Source organism: Helobdella robusta, assembly GCF_000326865.2.
Source record: "Helobdella robusta unplaced genomic scaffold HELROscaffold_2, whole genome shotgun sequence".
NCBI classification, from domain to species: Eukaryota; Metazoa; Annelida; class Clitellata; order Rhynchobdellida; family Glossiphoniidae; genus Helobdella; species Helobdella robusta.
Genome location: NW_008704083.1, coordinates 4,784,856 through 4,802,650, shown reverse-complemented (window position 1 = coordinate 4,802,650; position 17,795 = coordinate 4,784,856). Strand labels below are relative to the sequence as shown.

Genomic DNA, 17,795 nt, shown 5'->3' with positions numbered 1-17,795 from the left:
AGCCCAGCAGAATGTAAAATATTCATTGAATATAATGAAGATAGTTGTTCAAATAACAATTTTGATTTATTTAGGCCGTTTATTTCATAAGCAAACCAATTTTTAACATGATCGAATAGTGTAAAAAAAAGGGTGACTATAGTTCAATCCTACTAAGCCAACCTTCGGCTTCAGTAAGCCACCGGATTTCACCGGACCAAAAGCAATTTTTATATTCAAATTAACAAAAATAATTTAATAATACATAATTCTATTAATCATTATTAAAATTAAATAGAATTACTACAATGTTTTAAGCATATTAAATCAAGTAAATATCTCATTTAGCTTGCTCGTTAAAATCCATGCAATTTCGTAAGCCAACAATCCAAGCACGACAAATAGCCCGACCGATAGATCGAATTGATCGATTAGTCCTATTATTCTAGTTATGTGGTTTGGAGCAAGGGGAGACATTACTGAAAATAATTAAAAGTTGAAAAAATTGAGGTTCTTTGCATATCTCTGCTTCAACCCATAAGAAGGTGTTGTATGCTGGTAAATAGGCCTCCCCTTGCTTTTTACTCGTTGAGAAATGTTATAGTTCAATTTCTAAAACTAAATAAATCTACCCGCCGGTTATGAAGTAAAAATTTTAAAAAATAAGCGGTTTTTTGAAAAATTTTAATTTTTAAATGTTAATGACTTTAAAATTGAAAAACATGAATGAAAAACGTTTAACGAAGAAAAGAATAATTCATACAACATGATGTTATAGTTCAATTTCTAAAACTAAATAGATCTATCCGCCGATTATGAAGTAAAAATCATGGAATTATATAACTGGAAGCGCCCTACCAGCGTTTTAACATTGAAAATTTTTTTCAACGGCAAGTTACCTCTGGAAGCAAGTTTCTAAAAATTAATAATTTGTTTTAAAAGTGAAACTATCTTTTTAACAGATACGTTTAAAATTTTGTTACACATTTTGTAATATATCATATTTTTATAACTTTATAGAGGTTTTGTGGTTTTTCTAGTAAAAATTGGTTTAAAATTTGTATTTTAAACTTTTATTATAAGCTTTTATTATTTAGTTTAACTTTTAGTTGTACCGTGGAAGGAACTTGAGTCTCTTTAAACTGTTGACTATAAATAAATATTGCTGGAAAAACCACTTTGCCGTCTCCGAGATTACCCAACATCACATCATAAATATAAATCAATAATCATAATGCTTAAAATAATTAAAAAAAATAAATAAATTATTTATACATCATAAATCATAATGCTGCTCTTAATAATTGTTTCCAGGTATATAATGCTTATGTTCTGTCCAATCTATAGATTAAAATTCCATGGTTCGAAATAACTTCTATAACAATATTATTTATGATTTCATGTCCATTTAACTTCACTGTGCGTGGAGCGCGTTCTCTTCTTCGCGTGACGTTTATATTATACAGCCACTTTTTTTAACCTAAATTTTTTTAATTTAATCAAATAAATTAATAAATAAAACTAATTTAAATTATAAAATTAACGATGTCAAAAAGAAAAAGCGTTTATCGTGAACAGTTTTCAACTGACTTTCCAGGGATTAAAAACAGTAAAAAAGGTGAAAATTATGCCTTTTGCGAATATTGTTCAACTGATGTTAGTATTGCGAACGCAGGCGTTTCATCTATTAAACAACATTTTGAAAAAGAAGTTCACAAAAACAACGTGAAAATTAAAAAGTCTACTGTCGGAATATCAACATTTTTTCATAGTAATAATTTGCCCACATCTAGAAAAACTGCTGCAGCAGAAGGAGCATTTGCATATCATGTCGCTTTTCACTCGTTATCGTTTAAAGCTGCAGATTGTACAAATCGTTTAATTTCAACTGTTTTCGCTGAATCGGAAACTGGTCGGAAATTTTCATCTGCTCAAACAAAAACGCAGACAATCATTTCAAGAATATTGGCTCCGAAATCAACTGAGAATCTTTTGTCTGAATTGGGCAGCGAGCCGTTTTCTATTGCAACCGACTCGTCAAATTTTAAAGAAATCAAAACATTCCCTATCATTATTCGGTATTTTTCGCATGAAGGATTGAAAGTTGAATTGTTAGAGTTTTCAAATTTGCCAGAAGAAACGTCAGAATTGATTTTCAAATATGTAATGACTGTACTTGACAGATTCAAATTGAGCCCTAATAATTTGGTAGCGTTCAGTGCTGACAACGCTAATGTAAACTTTGGTGGAGCAAAACAGAATGGTCAAAATAACGTTTTTGCCAAATTGAAAAACATTCAATCAAAACTGATTGCCGTAGCCTGTCCAGCTCACATTCTCCATAATGCAGCTAAAAAATCCTGTGAAAAGTTTTCACTTGACATTGAATCGTTGCTGTTCAAAATCTTAAGCTATTTCAATGGATCCACGCTGCGACATGAAAAATTTAAAGAATTTTGTGAATTTATGGAAATTCAATATGCTAAATTTCCAACTCATACTCGCACACGATGGTTAAGCCTTCTTCCATTGATTGAACGAATTTTAGTTATGGGGTGGCTTAAAATCACTAGTTCTATCAACGGATGACATTCCAAAGGTTCTGGAAAATTTATTCTCTGATGATTCAAATGAAATCTACTTCTGGTTTCTACAGAGCTCATTGCAGCTGTTTCAGCAAACTTTGCTGATACTTGAAAAAAAAGACTTTGTGCTTCCTGAAATGATAGAATCTGTCGAAACTGACAAAAACTCACTGACAGGATGCAGAAAAATTTTTTTGGTGCCATGACTCAATCAAAGTTGCAATCATTAGAGGATTCTAATTTGGCTAATCGCATAGAAAAGGAGTTTTCAACATTTTATTCGACATCTGTTGATTACATTCAGAAGTGGTTCAGAATTACTGATTATCCGTCTTCTTCTAAGTGGTTAATGCTGAAATCTGTCGATACAATTTCGTATGAGGATATTCGAAAATCTGCAGAGTTTCTAATGCCAGAAATTTCTGTGAAAGATTCTCTGTTTGATGAAACGAGTCTTCTAATTTCACTGTTGAAAGATTCAAAAGAAAGTTTCCACGAATTGCCCATTGATATAAAATGGGCTGTTCTGTTTCAAAACGAACTGTTTTTAGATTTGAAGAAATTGGTATACACAATTTTTGCCATTCCTACCTCGAATGCTGCTGTTGAGCGAATTTTTTCATTATGTAAAAAACAATGGACTGAGGATAGAAACTGCCTAAAAATTGATACTGTTAAAAGTTTACTACAGGTAAAGTTTAATTATTCTTTAACATGCTCTGAAATGTACACTTACTTGTTAAAAAACGATGACTTAATTAAGCAAATACAATCAAAGGATAAGTATGTTGGTTGATTTCAGTAGTATGCCGGAGATCAGAGACTTATACAAAAAATTGAGAAACTGTCGTATAGATTGAGTACTACAAGGAAGGAACGCTAGTATTTTTATTATATATATATATATATATATATATATATATATATATTGTCAGAATTATGAAATAATACTGACTAAAAATACTTCAAAGTTTTCAACGCAAAAATTATTCACTCGATAGGGGGCATGGTGCAAGTTAATTTACTCGATAGGTGACGACGATTTTTTTTTTGTTTTGCAATTTAGATGACGTCATAAATTATTACAAATTATTTTAAAATTTAATTAGTAGTTTTTTTTTTATTAATTGGACATACCTTGGAAATTTTTATGTTTTAAAAACACCCGAAACAAAATCTAATTTTGCTTTGATAAGGAAGGGTGTGGAAGTGAAGAAGGACTGGGTTGACTAGGTAGGCATCCTCGAATAATCGGTGCCTGTTCTGGTCCCTAAGAGACTCAATACGTGATTCTATGCTCATTGGCATAGTTTCAGAAACGTCTTGAGTTCTCAAAAAGAGTCAGCCTTGGGTTTACCAGTTAGGCACCTTCGAATAATCAGTGCCTATTCTGGTATTTAAGGGACTTAATTCGTGATTCTATGCTCATTGGCATAGTTTCAAAAACGTCTTAAGTTCTCAAAAGTGGATTTGGTACGAGACTCTATGCTCATTGGCATAGTTTCGCACGCGTACTGAAGTCGCACGATTTGTTTCCAGTGTTGTTCTGACTCTTGTTGCTTTATGTTGGTTGTGCGAAAGCCAACCAGACTTGACGGCCCAGTGAAAACAGGCCAGGGTTGTGCGAAAGCCGACCGACCGACTGACTGACAGGCCCAGTGAAAACAGGCCCTTGGTCGTGCGAAAGCCGATCAGACTCGATGGCCAAGTGAAAACAGGCCAGGGTTGTGCGAAAGCCGACCGACTGACAGACAGGCCCAGTGAAAACAGGCCTTGGATTCTGTGAAAACGAATCCGCCTCCTTCTTTTGTTTCCTGTGCTATTTGTCGACCTAGGGTTCTTTGCTGGATTCTATACTAGTTTCACACGCAGCTTGCAATTTCCATAGGCTCCGATTTTTGTAATTTTTCCGTATTCATTTTATTTATTTCTTGGAGTTGTATCGACATCACCATCGGATACACACGTCGAGGTTGTACGATTAAACGGCAAGAAACGTATCCCAAGTCGAAGACCCAACAAGAAGTTCTAATTCCTGTATTCCAGTTTGTTCATTGACATTTTACATTATTATAGAGTTCATTTAGTTCAATTCCTCTTCATTGACTTCCGTCGATTAATAAAATTGTTATCGAATATTTTTCTTTACGCGTTCGTGTGTTACTCAGTAAAATCATATAATTCGAAAAAGCCCAGTGCCACACAGGACTGGTCGAACTCACGATAAAAATATACACAAAAATTATTGTCGGACCATAAAAAAATTCTCTGAGAAAGATAGAGGAAGGAGATTACCTCACATCAGTTGTTTTCATCATTTATAAAAATATATATATTTTGTTGAAATCGATCGCTGTTATTAAATTATTTCTTTTCTTTTTTAGATTTTCCAACTTTCGAATTAGTTTTTTTTATGTTCGTAATCTAGGTCGTGTATTAAGTTTTTTAAAGTCATTTTTAACAATTTTATTTCCCGACGTTTCGATGATATTACATCATTTTTAAGGTTAATTTTATAACTAATTTTTCCGTAGTTATATAGATATCTAAACAAAGTAAGTTTGAAATTTCAAACTTAAATTACGAATACGAACATAAAAAACTAATTCGAAAGTTGGAAAATCTAAAAAAGAAAAGAAATAATTTAATAACAGCGATCGATTTCAACAAAATATGTATAAAAGAGAACCTACTGCCGAATTACACAGACATATATATATGTATATATATATATATATATATATATATATATATACACACACACACACACATATACATATATCTGAATCTGGTTTTAAATTTTGAAGTTGAATAAAAGAAATTTCCATTGTTTTTAGTATTTACTGAATTTAGATTTTTTGTAAAAATTGATTGTCCTTTTTTTTGCGAAAAGTAAATGGGAGGCCTATTCGTTACAGTTTTGCTCATAAAACAAGATGCTTAAAAAATTCAACCATGAGATAGTCCGTCCTTTTTGAAAACCTGTATCTCAATCTGGTTTCAGACCTGCTAAAACTTCTTTACTCAAAATACATAATATCTTTCTCTCTAGGGATAATAGTAATCTTACTCTCCTTCTTGCTCCTGACTTTTTCTCTGCCTTTGATACTGTTTATCATACTATTTTCTTGAGGCTGCTAGATCTTTCTTTTAATATTACTGATTCTTGTCTATCTTGGTTTTTTCTTATCTCTGTAATCGTTTTTGTCCTGTTGTTCTCAATAATTCTACTTCTAACTCCTCTACTCTTACTTTCGGAGTACCTCAGGGTTCTATCCTTGGCTCTCATCGATTTATACTCTATACTTCTGAACTACCTCATATTATTAATATTTTTTCACTAGTCAACTATTTGTTGATGATTCTCATATTTATATTTCTTTTTCTCCATCTAATCTCAATAATGTTTTTCATAATCTATCTCTGTGTCTTTCTTTAATTATTGCTTGGTCTGACTCTACATTTACATAGCGATCATGAGACTCTTATCATCAGCTGGTAATTATTATAAATCACTGACTCTATGTGTCTTAAACTTAATCCTTCTAAATTTGAATTTGTTTTAATAAATCGAAACACTCTATTACTATTTCTCTTATTATCTTAGCTGATTCTAAAACTCTTGATGTTTCTCACAAGTTTCGTAGTCTAGGCTTTATCTTTGATTCGAGTATGTCTCTTTCTTCTCAGATTAATAATGTTGCTAAAAGTTCTTACTTTCATCTACGTAGAATAAAAAAACTTTTGCCTTTTCTTGATGATCCTACTCTTCTCCTTTTTGTTACTTCGTTAGTCTTATCTAGGATTGATTATTGTAACTCGCTCTACTATGGTCTCCCTGACTCTATACTCTATCCTTCAAGTAAAGCTTTTAACTCTGCTGCTCGTCTAGTTGCTCGTGCCCCTTTCTTTTCTCATATATCTCCATATCTTGTTCTTTTGCATTGGCTACTTATAAAATATAGATTAATTTTTAAAATTTGCACATTTATGAATAAGTCTCAATCTAAACTATTTCCTAAGTACTTATCAGATATATTAATTGAACCTAAACGCCTCGGTTTACGGTCGTCTTCTTGTTCTAACTTCTTCTTAACTCGTGTTAAACACTCGTTTGCTGAATTTGCATTTGCTTTTTCTGGCTCTTTTCTCAAGAACTCTCTACCTCCTTCTCTTTACTACTCTATCACTTACGAAGTTCAGAGCGGATCTCAAGACACATCCGTTTGCGAAATTCATTGAGGAGCGCTGTTGAACATCACGGAGATAGCGCTTTATAAATTGATTGATTGATTGATTGATTGATTGATTGATTGATTGATTGATTGATTAATAAAAGTAGATTTTAGACAGGGGGAATCGACTTGAAAAACTTTTATGTCTTTGTGCCTTTTTGGTGTGTATGTAAATTTTTCACAAATTCGAAATATTGCTAAATTATCTTTTTACTATAGTACAGAAAATCAACATATTATTTATTCATTTTTTATTTATTTATTTATTATTATTTATTCATCGTATTTGTTGTCGATAACTATTAATGCAAAGGGTATTTTAAATTACTTATATTTTCAAAATTTAGCAATGAATTGGACAAATAAGTATAATCCAGAACCGTTGAGATCAAAACTTCAACGATCAAGGAAGTAAATCAAACGGTCCGCAATAAATGATTCTAAAAGTTTGCAACATACACAATATGAAGCAACTGGGCTATAATTTTCAATTCTACGTTTACCCCTTTCTTAATATTTAGATTGCTTAAAATTCTTTTTCATGAGATGGGTCAGAAATCGTTTGTGAAATAGATTGACGGATGATTAGACTATGACTTAGACTTTCAACATCAATGATCAAAACACAAACAAAACTTTTTAAAATATATCATTCAATCAATCTTTTAAAATAATTATTTGATTTTTATCGTGCTGTTCTCAGGAACGATATTTACTTGATCTAAAGTTCGTAAGTTGATAATGGTTTTTGGAATTTGAGTTTCAAAACCGACAGTAGTTACGTTTACAGAATCAATAACAATAATGCAAGATATGAATGACAGAATGACACTTAAAGTCCGACATAACTCGAAAATCAAAACTTAAAAAGATGCTAAATAGATAATAAGTTTGATCACATTGACTTGATAGTAAAGTATTATTACATTTTCAGATGATTCCAATCTCGAATGAATGACTCTTTGTTAAAACGTTTTCATTTACTCATTAAAATACACATTATGAAGAGTAAGTAACACGTGAACGTGACGTAAGACATTTATTTTGCTATCGTAATTGTTTTATGTTTGAAATATATGCATCATAGAAAAAAAAGTATCTATCCCTCGTTAATCCATAAAAAGCAAATTGTTCACATCAAAAGGTTCCAGTTCAAAAGAATCATCATTTTTAAGGATCTTCGTAACAGCTGGATAATTTATATTCGTTGTGTTTCAACAATCAACAAACAAAAAAATATTTTACTTCCAAATGTGCCTAGTTCAAAAAATATTGACAATGAAAAGATACCTTCCAAAGCATCTTCTGCAAAGAACCTTACGTCGTCATCTTTGTCGTCAACCAATTTTTCCAGCGGTGGTACAACATTCAACTCCAACAACCTAACAACGTTTAACCTCTACTTACATTACATTCTACTGATATATTTGCATTAAGTGTTTATTAATTAATAATAAGATGAGAACAAGAGCAGAATTCAAATTTTCACTGGTTAAGTCTGCTCTACATGACTTCATCTACATTATCATTAGCACGGGCATTGGGCGACAAAAGTCACTTCTTGATGAATTGACCATTGAACATTTTTGTATTTTTCTACAAAATTATGCTGACGAAACTAAGAAAAAAATTTAAGGAAATTAAAACTTGTAATAAAATAAACGGAAACTTGTTATTTTCAACGTTCGGAGATAGATGCATGATTGCTATGGCTACGTTCAATCGGACGTTAGCGATGGGATCGTTTGATAGTTTATTCAGCAGAGGGAGAACAGTTTCCAGAATGGTCTCTTTAACGTAGATGGGCGCTAGTTTCTAGAAAGTAAAATTATTCAATTTCTTCGAGATATTTATTCGTAGCACATATCTGAATTAAAACTAAAAAGAAATCAGAGAAAAGTCATTTGCTCCCAAAAAATATTAACCCGGATTAGTTGAAGACAGGCGATTCTGACTAGATAATGTTGGTTGCGTGTTTGTTGCAAAACAACTGGAAAAAACGACATCTGCATTTGATATCCATATTTTTTGAACAACAGGACCAGATGGTCAACGCAGGTTTCTCTGATGATAGCTACTGTTATAAATTGATAAGAAAGAAATAAAATATTATAATATTTTATAATATGATAATATTTTGGAGATTGGCATTAAGAAATTAATTGCTGAGTACAAGTTATAAAACATGAAGGTCCAATCTTTGTTCATTGCGAAACATGAACATTACATAATCCTTGTGAACAAGATTTATCATTGTACTTACCGCTTGGATATTATGTAATTTTAAAAATTTATTTTATTTTGAAATCAAATTAAAACAATTTTGCTCATAATTTTTTAAAAGTAATTTTTATTTCTGTCAAAGTTGCAGACCAAAAACTTTGTAACATTTTTGTATTTTATTGTTTAGCTTTGACAAACGCAAAGATTTTACGTATCGTCCCTAAGATGGTTGCAATTAAGTTTTTGTACCATAAAAGCTGCACAACCACACCACAAGACATACATATTACAAGTATACATCAGTAGGCACTAGCAAGCACCGCAGTAAACGGAGAGGACCCCACTGAAACATTACGGACTATGAGAGTTTTTGATATTCGAACAGATTGCTACATTGCTCTTGAACACGGAAAAAGCGCAAAAAGAATGAAGCAAGATGTGACACACACTTCCACCAACAGAGCTAGCTTTCTAGCTGGTGTTATTTATTAATCTTTGTCAAAAAGATTTGTTTAAATTTAATGAAAGGTTTGTTCAAATTTAATGAAAAACACTTTATTAAAGTTGCAATGTAACATTATGACACATTTTAATCATTTTTATCAAAAAAATATACAATATCAACTAACCACTGTCCGTTAACCAGCTAATGAAAAAGGTATGCTGTTTCGCGAAAAATGTATCGTGTCCCTATGATTCGATATAAAATATTAGAACATGAAAATGTGCACAATTCATTATTACCAGCACATTTATTTAAGTTGAACGTGCGTGGTGGCCATTACCAATCGAACATTTTTAACCATAGTTGCCAGAACAATGTCACACAATTGAAACGTCCATCATAATTTCACTAAAATATATAAATATATTAAAAAAAAGTAAAAATCGTGGATGTAATTACGGCTTTAAGAGCTAGATCTGCATTGTAACGGAGAGAGGCTAGCCTGACTTTCCATTTGATGTCGGTGACAAGCACCGTTAAACTGGGCAGAAGATTTTCAAATATGGCTTCAATGTTCTCCGTCTGTTAAGTTTTTTACGTACAAACATTTCAAATACATGCGGCCGCGAAAAAACATTATTATTATGAGTAGTAATAGTAAAAAGTATGCAGATTATTTTTGCCTTGTGTTTTATGCCTGTTATATTTTTTTCATAGACTTCGTTTGGTTAAACAGATAATAAGATGAAAAAGAAATCCTCGACCTTATTAATGTGGAAGAGTTGATTCATCAACTCCTCCCGAACAGACTGGTTCCCGTCTTTCGATATCTTTTTGATGATCGGGAAAATATCGTTTACCACTCTAAGTTTGAGAAAAATATGTATTAAATAATTTTTTATTATATTTATATACAATAAATAAAAAACATATATAATATAACAATTTTTTCGAAATATTTTTTTATAAATATACCTTCATATATATTTTTATATTTATTATAAATATACAATGATTAAATGTAAACTAAAGACTTAATTGCGTGAATAAATTGCACGTGTGACTGCGTCACGATGTAGTAATGACAAATTTAACAGCAAGGTACGATAATGTTGTTAAGTAGAATGAAAATCCTACAGCTCATCTGACACGTGGCTGCTGATGTTGCCGATGACTGTGGCTAAAGACAAGCGTACAGAGATGGATTCTTCATTTATGAGATCCTTCAAACATGGCATGACAAAATTTTCTACCGTTTCCTCTTTCTCATCCGACATGAGCTGTTCCAGGAAGTCTGTGGAAATTTTTGATGACGAGAAGATATAACTTGGTACGGTGGTAGTTTGAAATAAAATGTAAAAATTGGCTTTAACTCTTTTAATGTTTTCTAATGTTGCATGGTAACTGGTTATAATATGATAAACAGGAAAATTTTTAATAATTCTGTCACAAATAAAAAGTTTAGTTTGAAAAAATTCGATGTATAGGTATCATTAAAGTTTATAACAGTTAATTAAATTTTTATAATAATCACAAAGTTTTCGTACAGACTTGGTAATTTCAAAATAGCCGTCGATTTAACAGTCAAATTGCAATCTGAAAACATTTTTTGGTAAATTGACATCATTGTTTTACGAGATTTCACTTCAAAAACTGTTGTCGTTAACTGAAAGTGGTTAATATTTAATTTGTATGAAATATCGAAAAACTGAAAATCAAACTAAATGTTAAATACATTAAAATACAAAAAAAAATGCATAGGATACAAATTATAACTGTAAATATAACTACAGCGACGTGACGTTTAAGTGGATGAATATGATTTATAAACTTGTTTGATAAAGTTTATTTTGTTTTAAATTTAAAAAAAAAATTAAAAAACCGCTGGCAAATTATTGGCGAGAATTGATCTGACGTCGTCTGAAATGTCGGCTGCAGCTTTTTCAACAATGCTGAAAATATAACTTTCTCTATAAGCTGTAGGCAACTTCACGAATAACGGAAGGATGTTTGATATGACAACTTTTTTAACGGACTCCTTATCAATTTAAATCATTAATCCCTTAATAACTTCATCAATCTCAAAAAATTAACAAAATTTCATCTCACAAAAAATTTAAATATGGATGGAGATGAATGGACAAAAAATTTTCAATGATACCTGCTGATCCTTCACTAAAGCGAGGAATAATGGAAACAACTCACGAACAAAAATTTCCAGTGGTACAATAGGAATCATCTCGACGATAACTTTTGTTACTTCTTCTCTAACGATCGGGTTGCTGCACAATGTCATTTTTCCTATCAAACTGTATGAGTAAAGATTAATCACGAAAAATTTTACTTTAATGTTCAACAAAATTAAATTTGATACTTTTGACTTTTGTGGTGTCTTATTTATTTTAACGTGCTACTTTTTTCTTCAATTTATTGAATTGCTTTTGTAAAAAAATATTTTATCATAATGTTGACGCTTGAACGCAATTAATTTAGACCAGCTCGCTATTTTTATTCACTATTTTTTAATTGACGCCTTAGCACAATAATTATCACGACCGTTTGAATTTGCTGTCTCCATAGGTTATCAACATTCAAATAAGTTTAAACCAAAAAGGGCCTATATAAAAGTGTTAATATTTTATTGTAATTCCAATAATATTTAAATAACGAACGATCGCATTTCTTTTTTCATAGACCCGGTAGATCTTTCATAAAGTTTCAAAACCATCTGACACGCTGATAGCTTGGCGACAATGGACTGAGATGCGAGAAACCTTCTGAACATAGGCATGTATAAACTTTCTAACTCCTTTTGAGTGTGATATCTCATCAATTTATTTAAAGATGATATAGCCCTGACCCTTATTTCGTTATTTTCGTTAGATGCTAATTTTTCTAAAGGTTCCTTAAAAAGTTTGAAATTAATAGAAATAAATAATTCCTTTGAAAATAGTTTAGTATTTATCCCCAACCAACAGGCAAGAAACATGGTCAACTCCACCAACATAGGCAACCATGTCGCCAAGAGTCTCGGCAAGCACCGCGAGTAAACTATCATCGTATTTCAGGACGCCTAAGACGGCATTCAAAAATAAAGTTTTAGAAAGCTTTTGACATTTGAACACACTTCTAACGATTCATCAACCTGTTAGTTTGGGAAGAAGCTTTGTTCGAAAATTTGAAAACCCGATGGCCAACGCAACGGACGTCAAATGATTGAGACAGTCTAGCTGTGCCTTATGACAATTATTTTAACTGCATTTACGTTTAAATTGAAAATTTAACAATGACTACTAAATGAAATGAACAAACTACAAGTACGTCGTAATCTTGCGATCTGAGTCTATCTAAAAATGCTTCAAGTAAAACATCACCATCGTCGTCGTCATCCTCATTATTTCCATCAGAACGGGTGTCTAGATCATCGTCTTTCATTTCCGTTTCGTCCATTTTAAAGTAAGTTGAAAAATGAAATAATGGTCACATGCACACTTGAAAAATAAAAACAACCGAAAAATATTGTTTATCTACGTAGATCTTCGTTTTAAATTAAATAACGTAATTCACTTCAAATACCATTTGATCGAATAAATTTAAATAGTTGATTCTAAAATTAAAGAAAACGCAAAGAAAACTGTATGAAATCACTTCTTAAGAGTTCAAATAAATAAACAGCTAGTCTCAGCGGAACAAACTGTTATACGCAATGTAATCAGAAATATCGAACTAGTGTATTGTAGTATACGTATCGCAAAATTTCTGAAAACTTCAAGCAATACCAAAACAGAATCATTACATAATTATTAGGAAATAGCAAATATTAGTTAATGGATAATATATAAATACATCAAGGAAAAACCAAAAATATTGAATTCATCAAATGGGACAATCTTTAGAGAGAAATGCACAGACCACATAGTGAAACTAATAATCCCTATAGATTATTTATTCAGGACGAGCATGCATTATTTGTATATCATAAATAAGTAAGTAAATAAATATACATATATAATTAATAATTATATATAATAATACTTATTTAAGATGATTAAAATATATTTCCAACAAAATACAAACACGCACACACATACGCACACACTAATGATATCGGTTTAACTGTTGAAAAGAATAAAAACCCTAAAGTATTCAGTCTCTGTATATCTAGAAAGTGTTCTTCAAATACACAAATAACAGTTTTATCACAATAATGAAAAATTAACACATCGTCATCTATCAAAAAATCGATTCAGTTAATGGTGTCAAAAATTGTACTTGAAACAAACACTCTACAATTACATTTTAAAGGGTTATTGTTAGTACGATTTCAGCTTGACACACATATATACAACAGTGCATGTGATAAATAATATGCAAACATATGCATGTACATATTTACAAATATACACACATATATGCACACTCCTGATTTCAATTCAGTTCAGTACAGTAATAAGAAAATAAAAATAATCAAAGAAAAAATTTGAAAGGTTGAATTTTTCTAAAACATGCCAGCCAGGTCGTAACTGTTTGCTGATTCCTTTCTCTCCCACATCACTGAAAATTTAAAATTAAATTAAAATTAACTAATATCAATTATAAAATTTTTAAAATTAATTAAAAAATTAAATAAATAGTTAAATTAAATTTAAGATTACATTTGAACACTTTTTAAATTCATTAATTTTCATTATAAAATATATCCAAACACATTTATTTTCAAAAGTAAACAGCCAGCCAGTTGTTGGTTTCTAAATCTTACTTAATAAATTATTCAATTTTCTTTTGATTACATTTCACCTTTTTTGTTACCAATCTTTTCACTAAACAATCCATAAATTGATTAACCACCTTATTATCACTCACCTCCAGCACCATAATAATAGCAACCAAAGTTCATCACGCCATTTAAAATCACATGCTTGTGCATGAACAAAAACATTCCCCGGTGATAATTTTTCTCCTTATACCCACTGGTTGATTTACTAAAAAATTTATCCTAGCATAAAATTAATTTCCATTAAAACCATTTCACATTATATGCACTTTCTATTTTCTATATTAAGCCCAATGCCAAATTATTTTTTCTTATTAAACTTTCAGACCTTCATTTTGTTTTATTCAATGAAATAAAATAATTACTAAAGCACATAATCAAATTTTCTTTTCCTTATCTACTAAAACTAAATGAATCAAATGATAAGACAAACCTTTCTGTGTTGTGCATCTTCTTGCTGTTTTTCATAATGATAGAAATCGTCGAAAATAGAAGTAGTATGTCGGTACTGGTGTATGATACGGAGAACTTGCTTACCCTTTTCGTAGGGTACTTCTTGGGTGTCTCTTGAATTGGTCACTGGTTTGTTTTCATTGTTTTCCAATTTTATGTGACGCAACTGGCTGTTTGGCACATCCTTCACATATATCCACTTTACTGTAAACTGTCCTTTCCACTTATTTTGAGCCCAAACTTCAGATGACGATGAATAATCAATGGGAGAAGTCATCTGAGCAACTCCACAAAAATGTCCACTTCCATTAACACTGAAGTAAAGAAAAACCTGACCCTTGCCCTCTCTTTCCCTATAAGCAGCATCCAGTCTTTTATTACCATACTCCGTGCTGCACCAAATGGAGTACTTAATGGATCGATGAATATCATCTTCAGAAAAACTTTTAATGACAAAAAATCTAGCAGCTTTTGGATTCAGATCAAAATCTTTTGGATTATAATCATTAGGATTGAAATTACATGCAACAGGTGCAGAGGAACCACCAGTACTTGCTCCACTACTGCTTGTTGTTGGATTGTTTGTAGCAGCTTTGTAGTTTCCAGAATCTCCACCTGCATCTCCACCGTAATGTGCCAATGATGGTTTGAATCCTCCTGAAGAATAGGGACCACCATAAACCTGCCTTCCTTCACCAGCCATAGGTCTACTGCTGCTATTCTGAGAATATTTTGAAGGTACTCCTTTCTCCCATCCTGGAGCTAATGGTGCTTTAGGAATTGCTCTACTAGTACGTGGAATTGTTGATCGGGATGGTTGCTGGTTAACAACATTTGCCCAACTTTTCTTTCCTGCTGGAGCACCTGATGATGATAAACGATTGCTTGAATCTTTTTCGCCATCACCTGACAAACTCATATTTTTGAAACTCTGCTCTGCAGCTTGCACTCCTCCATTTGAATCACCATTGTAGTCATTGCTAGCAGTGACCTCGCCTGTTTCATCGACTTGTTGTTCCCCGTAATATGAACCATTAGGATAGTCATTCCTCTTGTAATAATGGTTTTGTTGGTTCCACGAGCCACCAGATGATGGGTCAACATTTGGATACCACGAGTAAGAATAATCATAGCCAGCATACATTCCCGGGTTCATATATTCGGGATGGTTGGGCATCGGCCCATAACCTCCATACATGCCTTCACGATCTGACCAACTTCCCTCCTGCACTGAACCAGCTGGATTGCCATGGTAATGGTGCCAATAGTAATAAGGATCTGCATTTTGACCCATTTGAGCGGGGTTGTAAGCAGTCTAGGTAAATAAATATATTAATTTAATTCATATTTATTTAAAAGCAATAAGTTAGTCATTAAATTTTGAAAAAAATATGTGAAAAACGGGATTTTCAAGAATTTTTTTTATTTTCCACAAAAATTGAAAGCAATTTGATACAAATCAAAAGACATTATTTAGTTAGATTGTCTATTTTTTTTATTTATATAAAAAGATAAAAGGCATTATTGCATTTGATCTCATTTAATATTGATAGTACAGTCTATGTGAAGAATGATATGTAAGCTGTTCTACATAGGTCGGAGCTAATTAATAAAGAGCCAAATAACTGAATATTTATCAAATAACTTTACATTTGTTTGTTGCATTCAAATTTATGTAATAAAACAAACAAATTAAATTAAAAAATTAATTACAGGAATACAGAAATTTCTAAAAACAAGCACTCTTATTTGGTCTGCCAATTAATTGATTAAATCTACAACTCTACATCCTTGCAGCACTTTAAAAAGACTTTTGATTATATATATTGAGATTAAAAAAACATTTAAGGTATTATCAAAAATATAAATGATTTTGTAGTAGCAAACACAGCGGCTGACCATATAATGTATTTATTTTAATTTAAATATTTTTTAAATAGATTAGTAAATTATTATTTAATAACACAAATATATCTTGAATGATTATTTTAAAAACATTGTACTGCATTAAAAATTTTATAAATTAAGTAAACAGCGACATATACAAAGTTTAATTTTATTCATCATATATATTTTATATTTATTTATATATTTTTTATAATTATTTAAAAAATATTTATGTCAAATTTTTGCCAAATACTTGTGAATCTGGTCCATATTCATAGCCAGTCTCTTTATTGGATGCAATGTTTTCATCTACAATAAAAACCAACAAAAATCTAATGATAATACTTTTGACAAAAATTATACAAAATTTAAGAAAATTGTGGAAAGTTTCACTTTCTCGACTACCATGCTAAATCATCAATATTGACTGCCATCAATAAACATGCACATATAGTTGGGGTTATGTAAAGGATTTATGCATACATAAATACATTATAGATTATATATCTTCGAAAATATTAAATTCACATGGCCAGTATTTTGTTGCATGTACTGTGCACACAATTTATTTGATGATGACAGAAATATAAATGTGCAATGATGGAAAACTAGGTAAATAATAAAGTTCTTACGTACATGTTTTTCACTATCTAAAATAGTGAAATTACTAAATTAGATAACTTAGGTAAATAATAAAATGACAAAAAACTATAAAAAAACTGAATAAAATAAAATGTAATATTGTAATATACAGCTAATTAGGACCTACAAATATAATTTACAATTTCAATAGAAGCAAAAATGTTAAATCATATGCATGTGCACTCAATGTAGTTTGTAGTGTAACAATTTCATAGCTCTATGTGCATAACTTAGATATTTACAAATACAGTTGTCTGTAATGTAAATGATGGACTAATTTATTTATTATCTAAATATATACCTTAACCCTCTAGCCCTGTGCTTATTTATTGATAGAAAATTTTTTTTTATTGGCAGTCAAGAAAGTGAAACTTTGCTAAAAATGCAATAGGAGTGTACCGTGGATCTCGTGAGACTTTGATGACCTCTGCAAATCACAATTAAAATGCAACATATTAATTAATTTTCAAACATGAAGATATTTTAAAATGAGCAAAACAAATTAAATTAAATTACGTTTGATCCAGACTAGAATCTGATGACAAAACTATAGTTACTTTTTGTTAAAATTA

General features: G+C 31.0%; 3 protein-coding genes across 3 annotated transcripts; 1 reads left to right on the top strand and 2 right to left on the bottom strand.

Moving 5' to 3' along the window:
• Positions 1-1,524: 1,524 nt before the first annotated feature.
• On the top strand, positions 1,525-4,350 carry HELRODRAFT_160409 (hypothetical protein; the record flags this gene model as incomplete). Its single annotated transcript, XM_009017369.1, has 3 exons — positions 1,525-2,120; positions 2,742-3,255; positions 4,177-4,350. The coding sequence occupies 3 exons, from the start codon at positions 1,525-1,527 to the stop codon at positions 4,348-4,350; spliced, it is 1,284 nt and encodes a 427-aa protein (XP_009015617.1).
• A 3,647-nt stretch (positions 4,351-7,997) lies between these two features.
• Positions 7,998-12,902, bottom strand: HELRODRAFT_64110 (hypothetical protein; the record flags this gene model as incomplete). Its single annotated transcript, XM_009017368.1, has 14 exons — positions 7,998-8,181; positions 8,469-8,614; positions 8,725-8,876; positions 9,652-9,712; positions 9,927-10,049; positions 10,232-10,331; positions 10,605-10,761; positions 11,019-11,133; positions 11,350-11,505; positions 11,629-11,776; positions 12,140-12,372; positions 12,440-12,540; positions 12,613-12,703; positions 12,789-12,902. 14 exons carry the CDS (start codon positions 12,900-12,902, stop codon positions 7,998-8,000), a joined length of 1,881 nt encoding a protein of 626 aa, XP_009015616.1.
• Positions 12,903-14,683: 1,781 nt separating this feature from the next.
• Positions 14,684-15,157, bottom strand: HELRODRAFT_152141 (hypothetical protein; the record flags this gene model as incomplete). The annotated part of the gene is made up of 1 exon (XM_009017367.1): positions 14,684-15,157. A coding segment is annotated over one exon (474 nt), but the record flags the coding sequence as incomplete, so codon positions are not given.
• Positions 15,158-17,795: the final 2,638 nt, after the last annotated feature.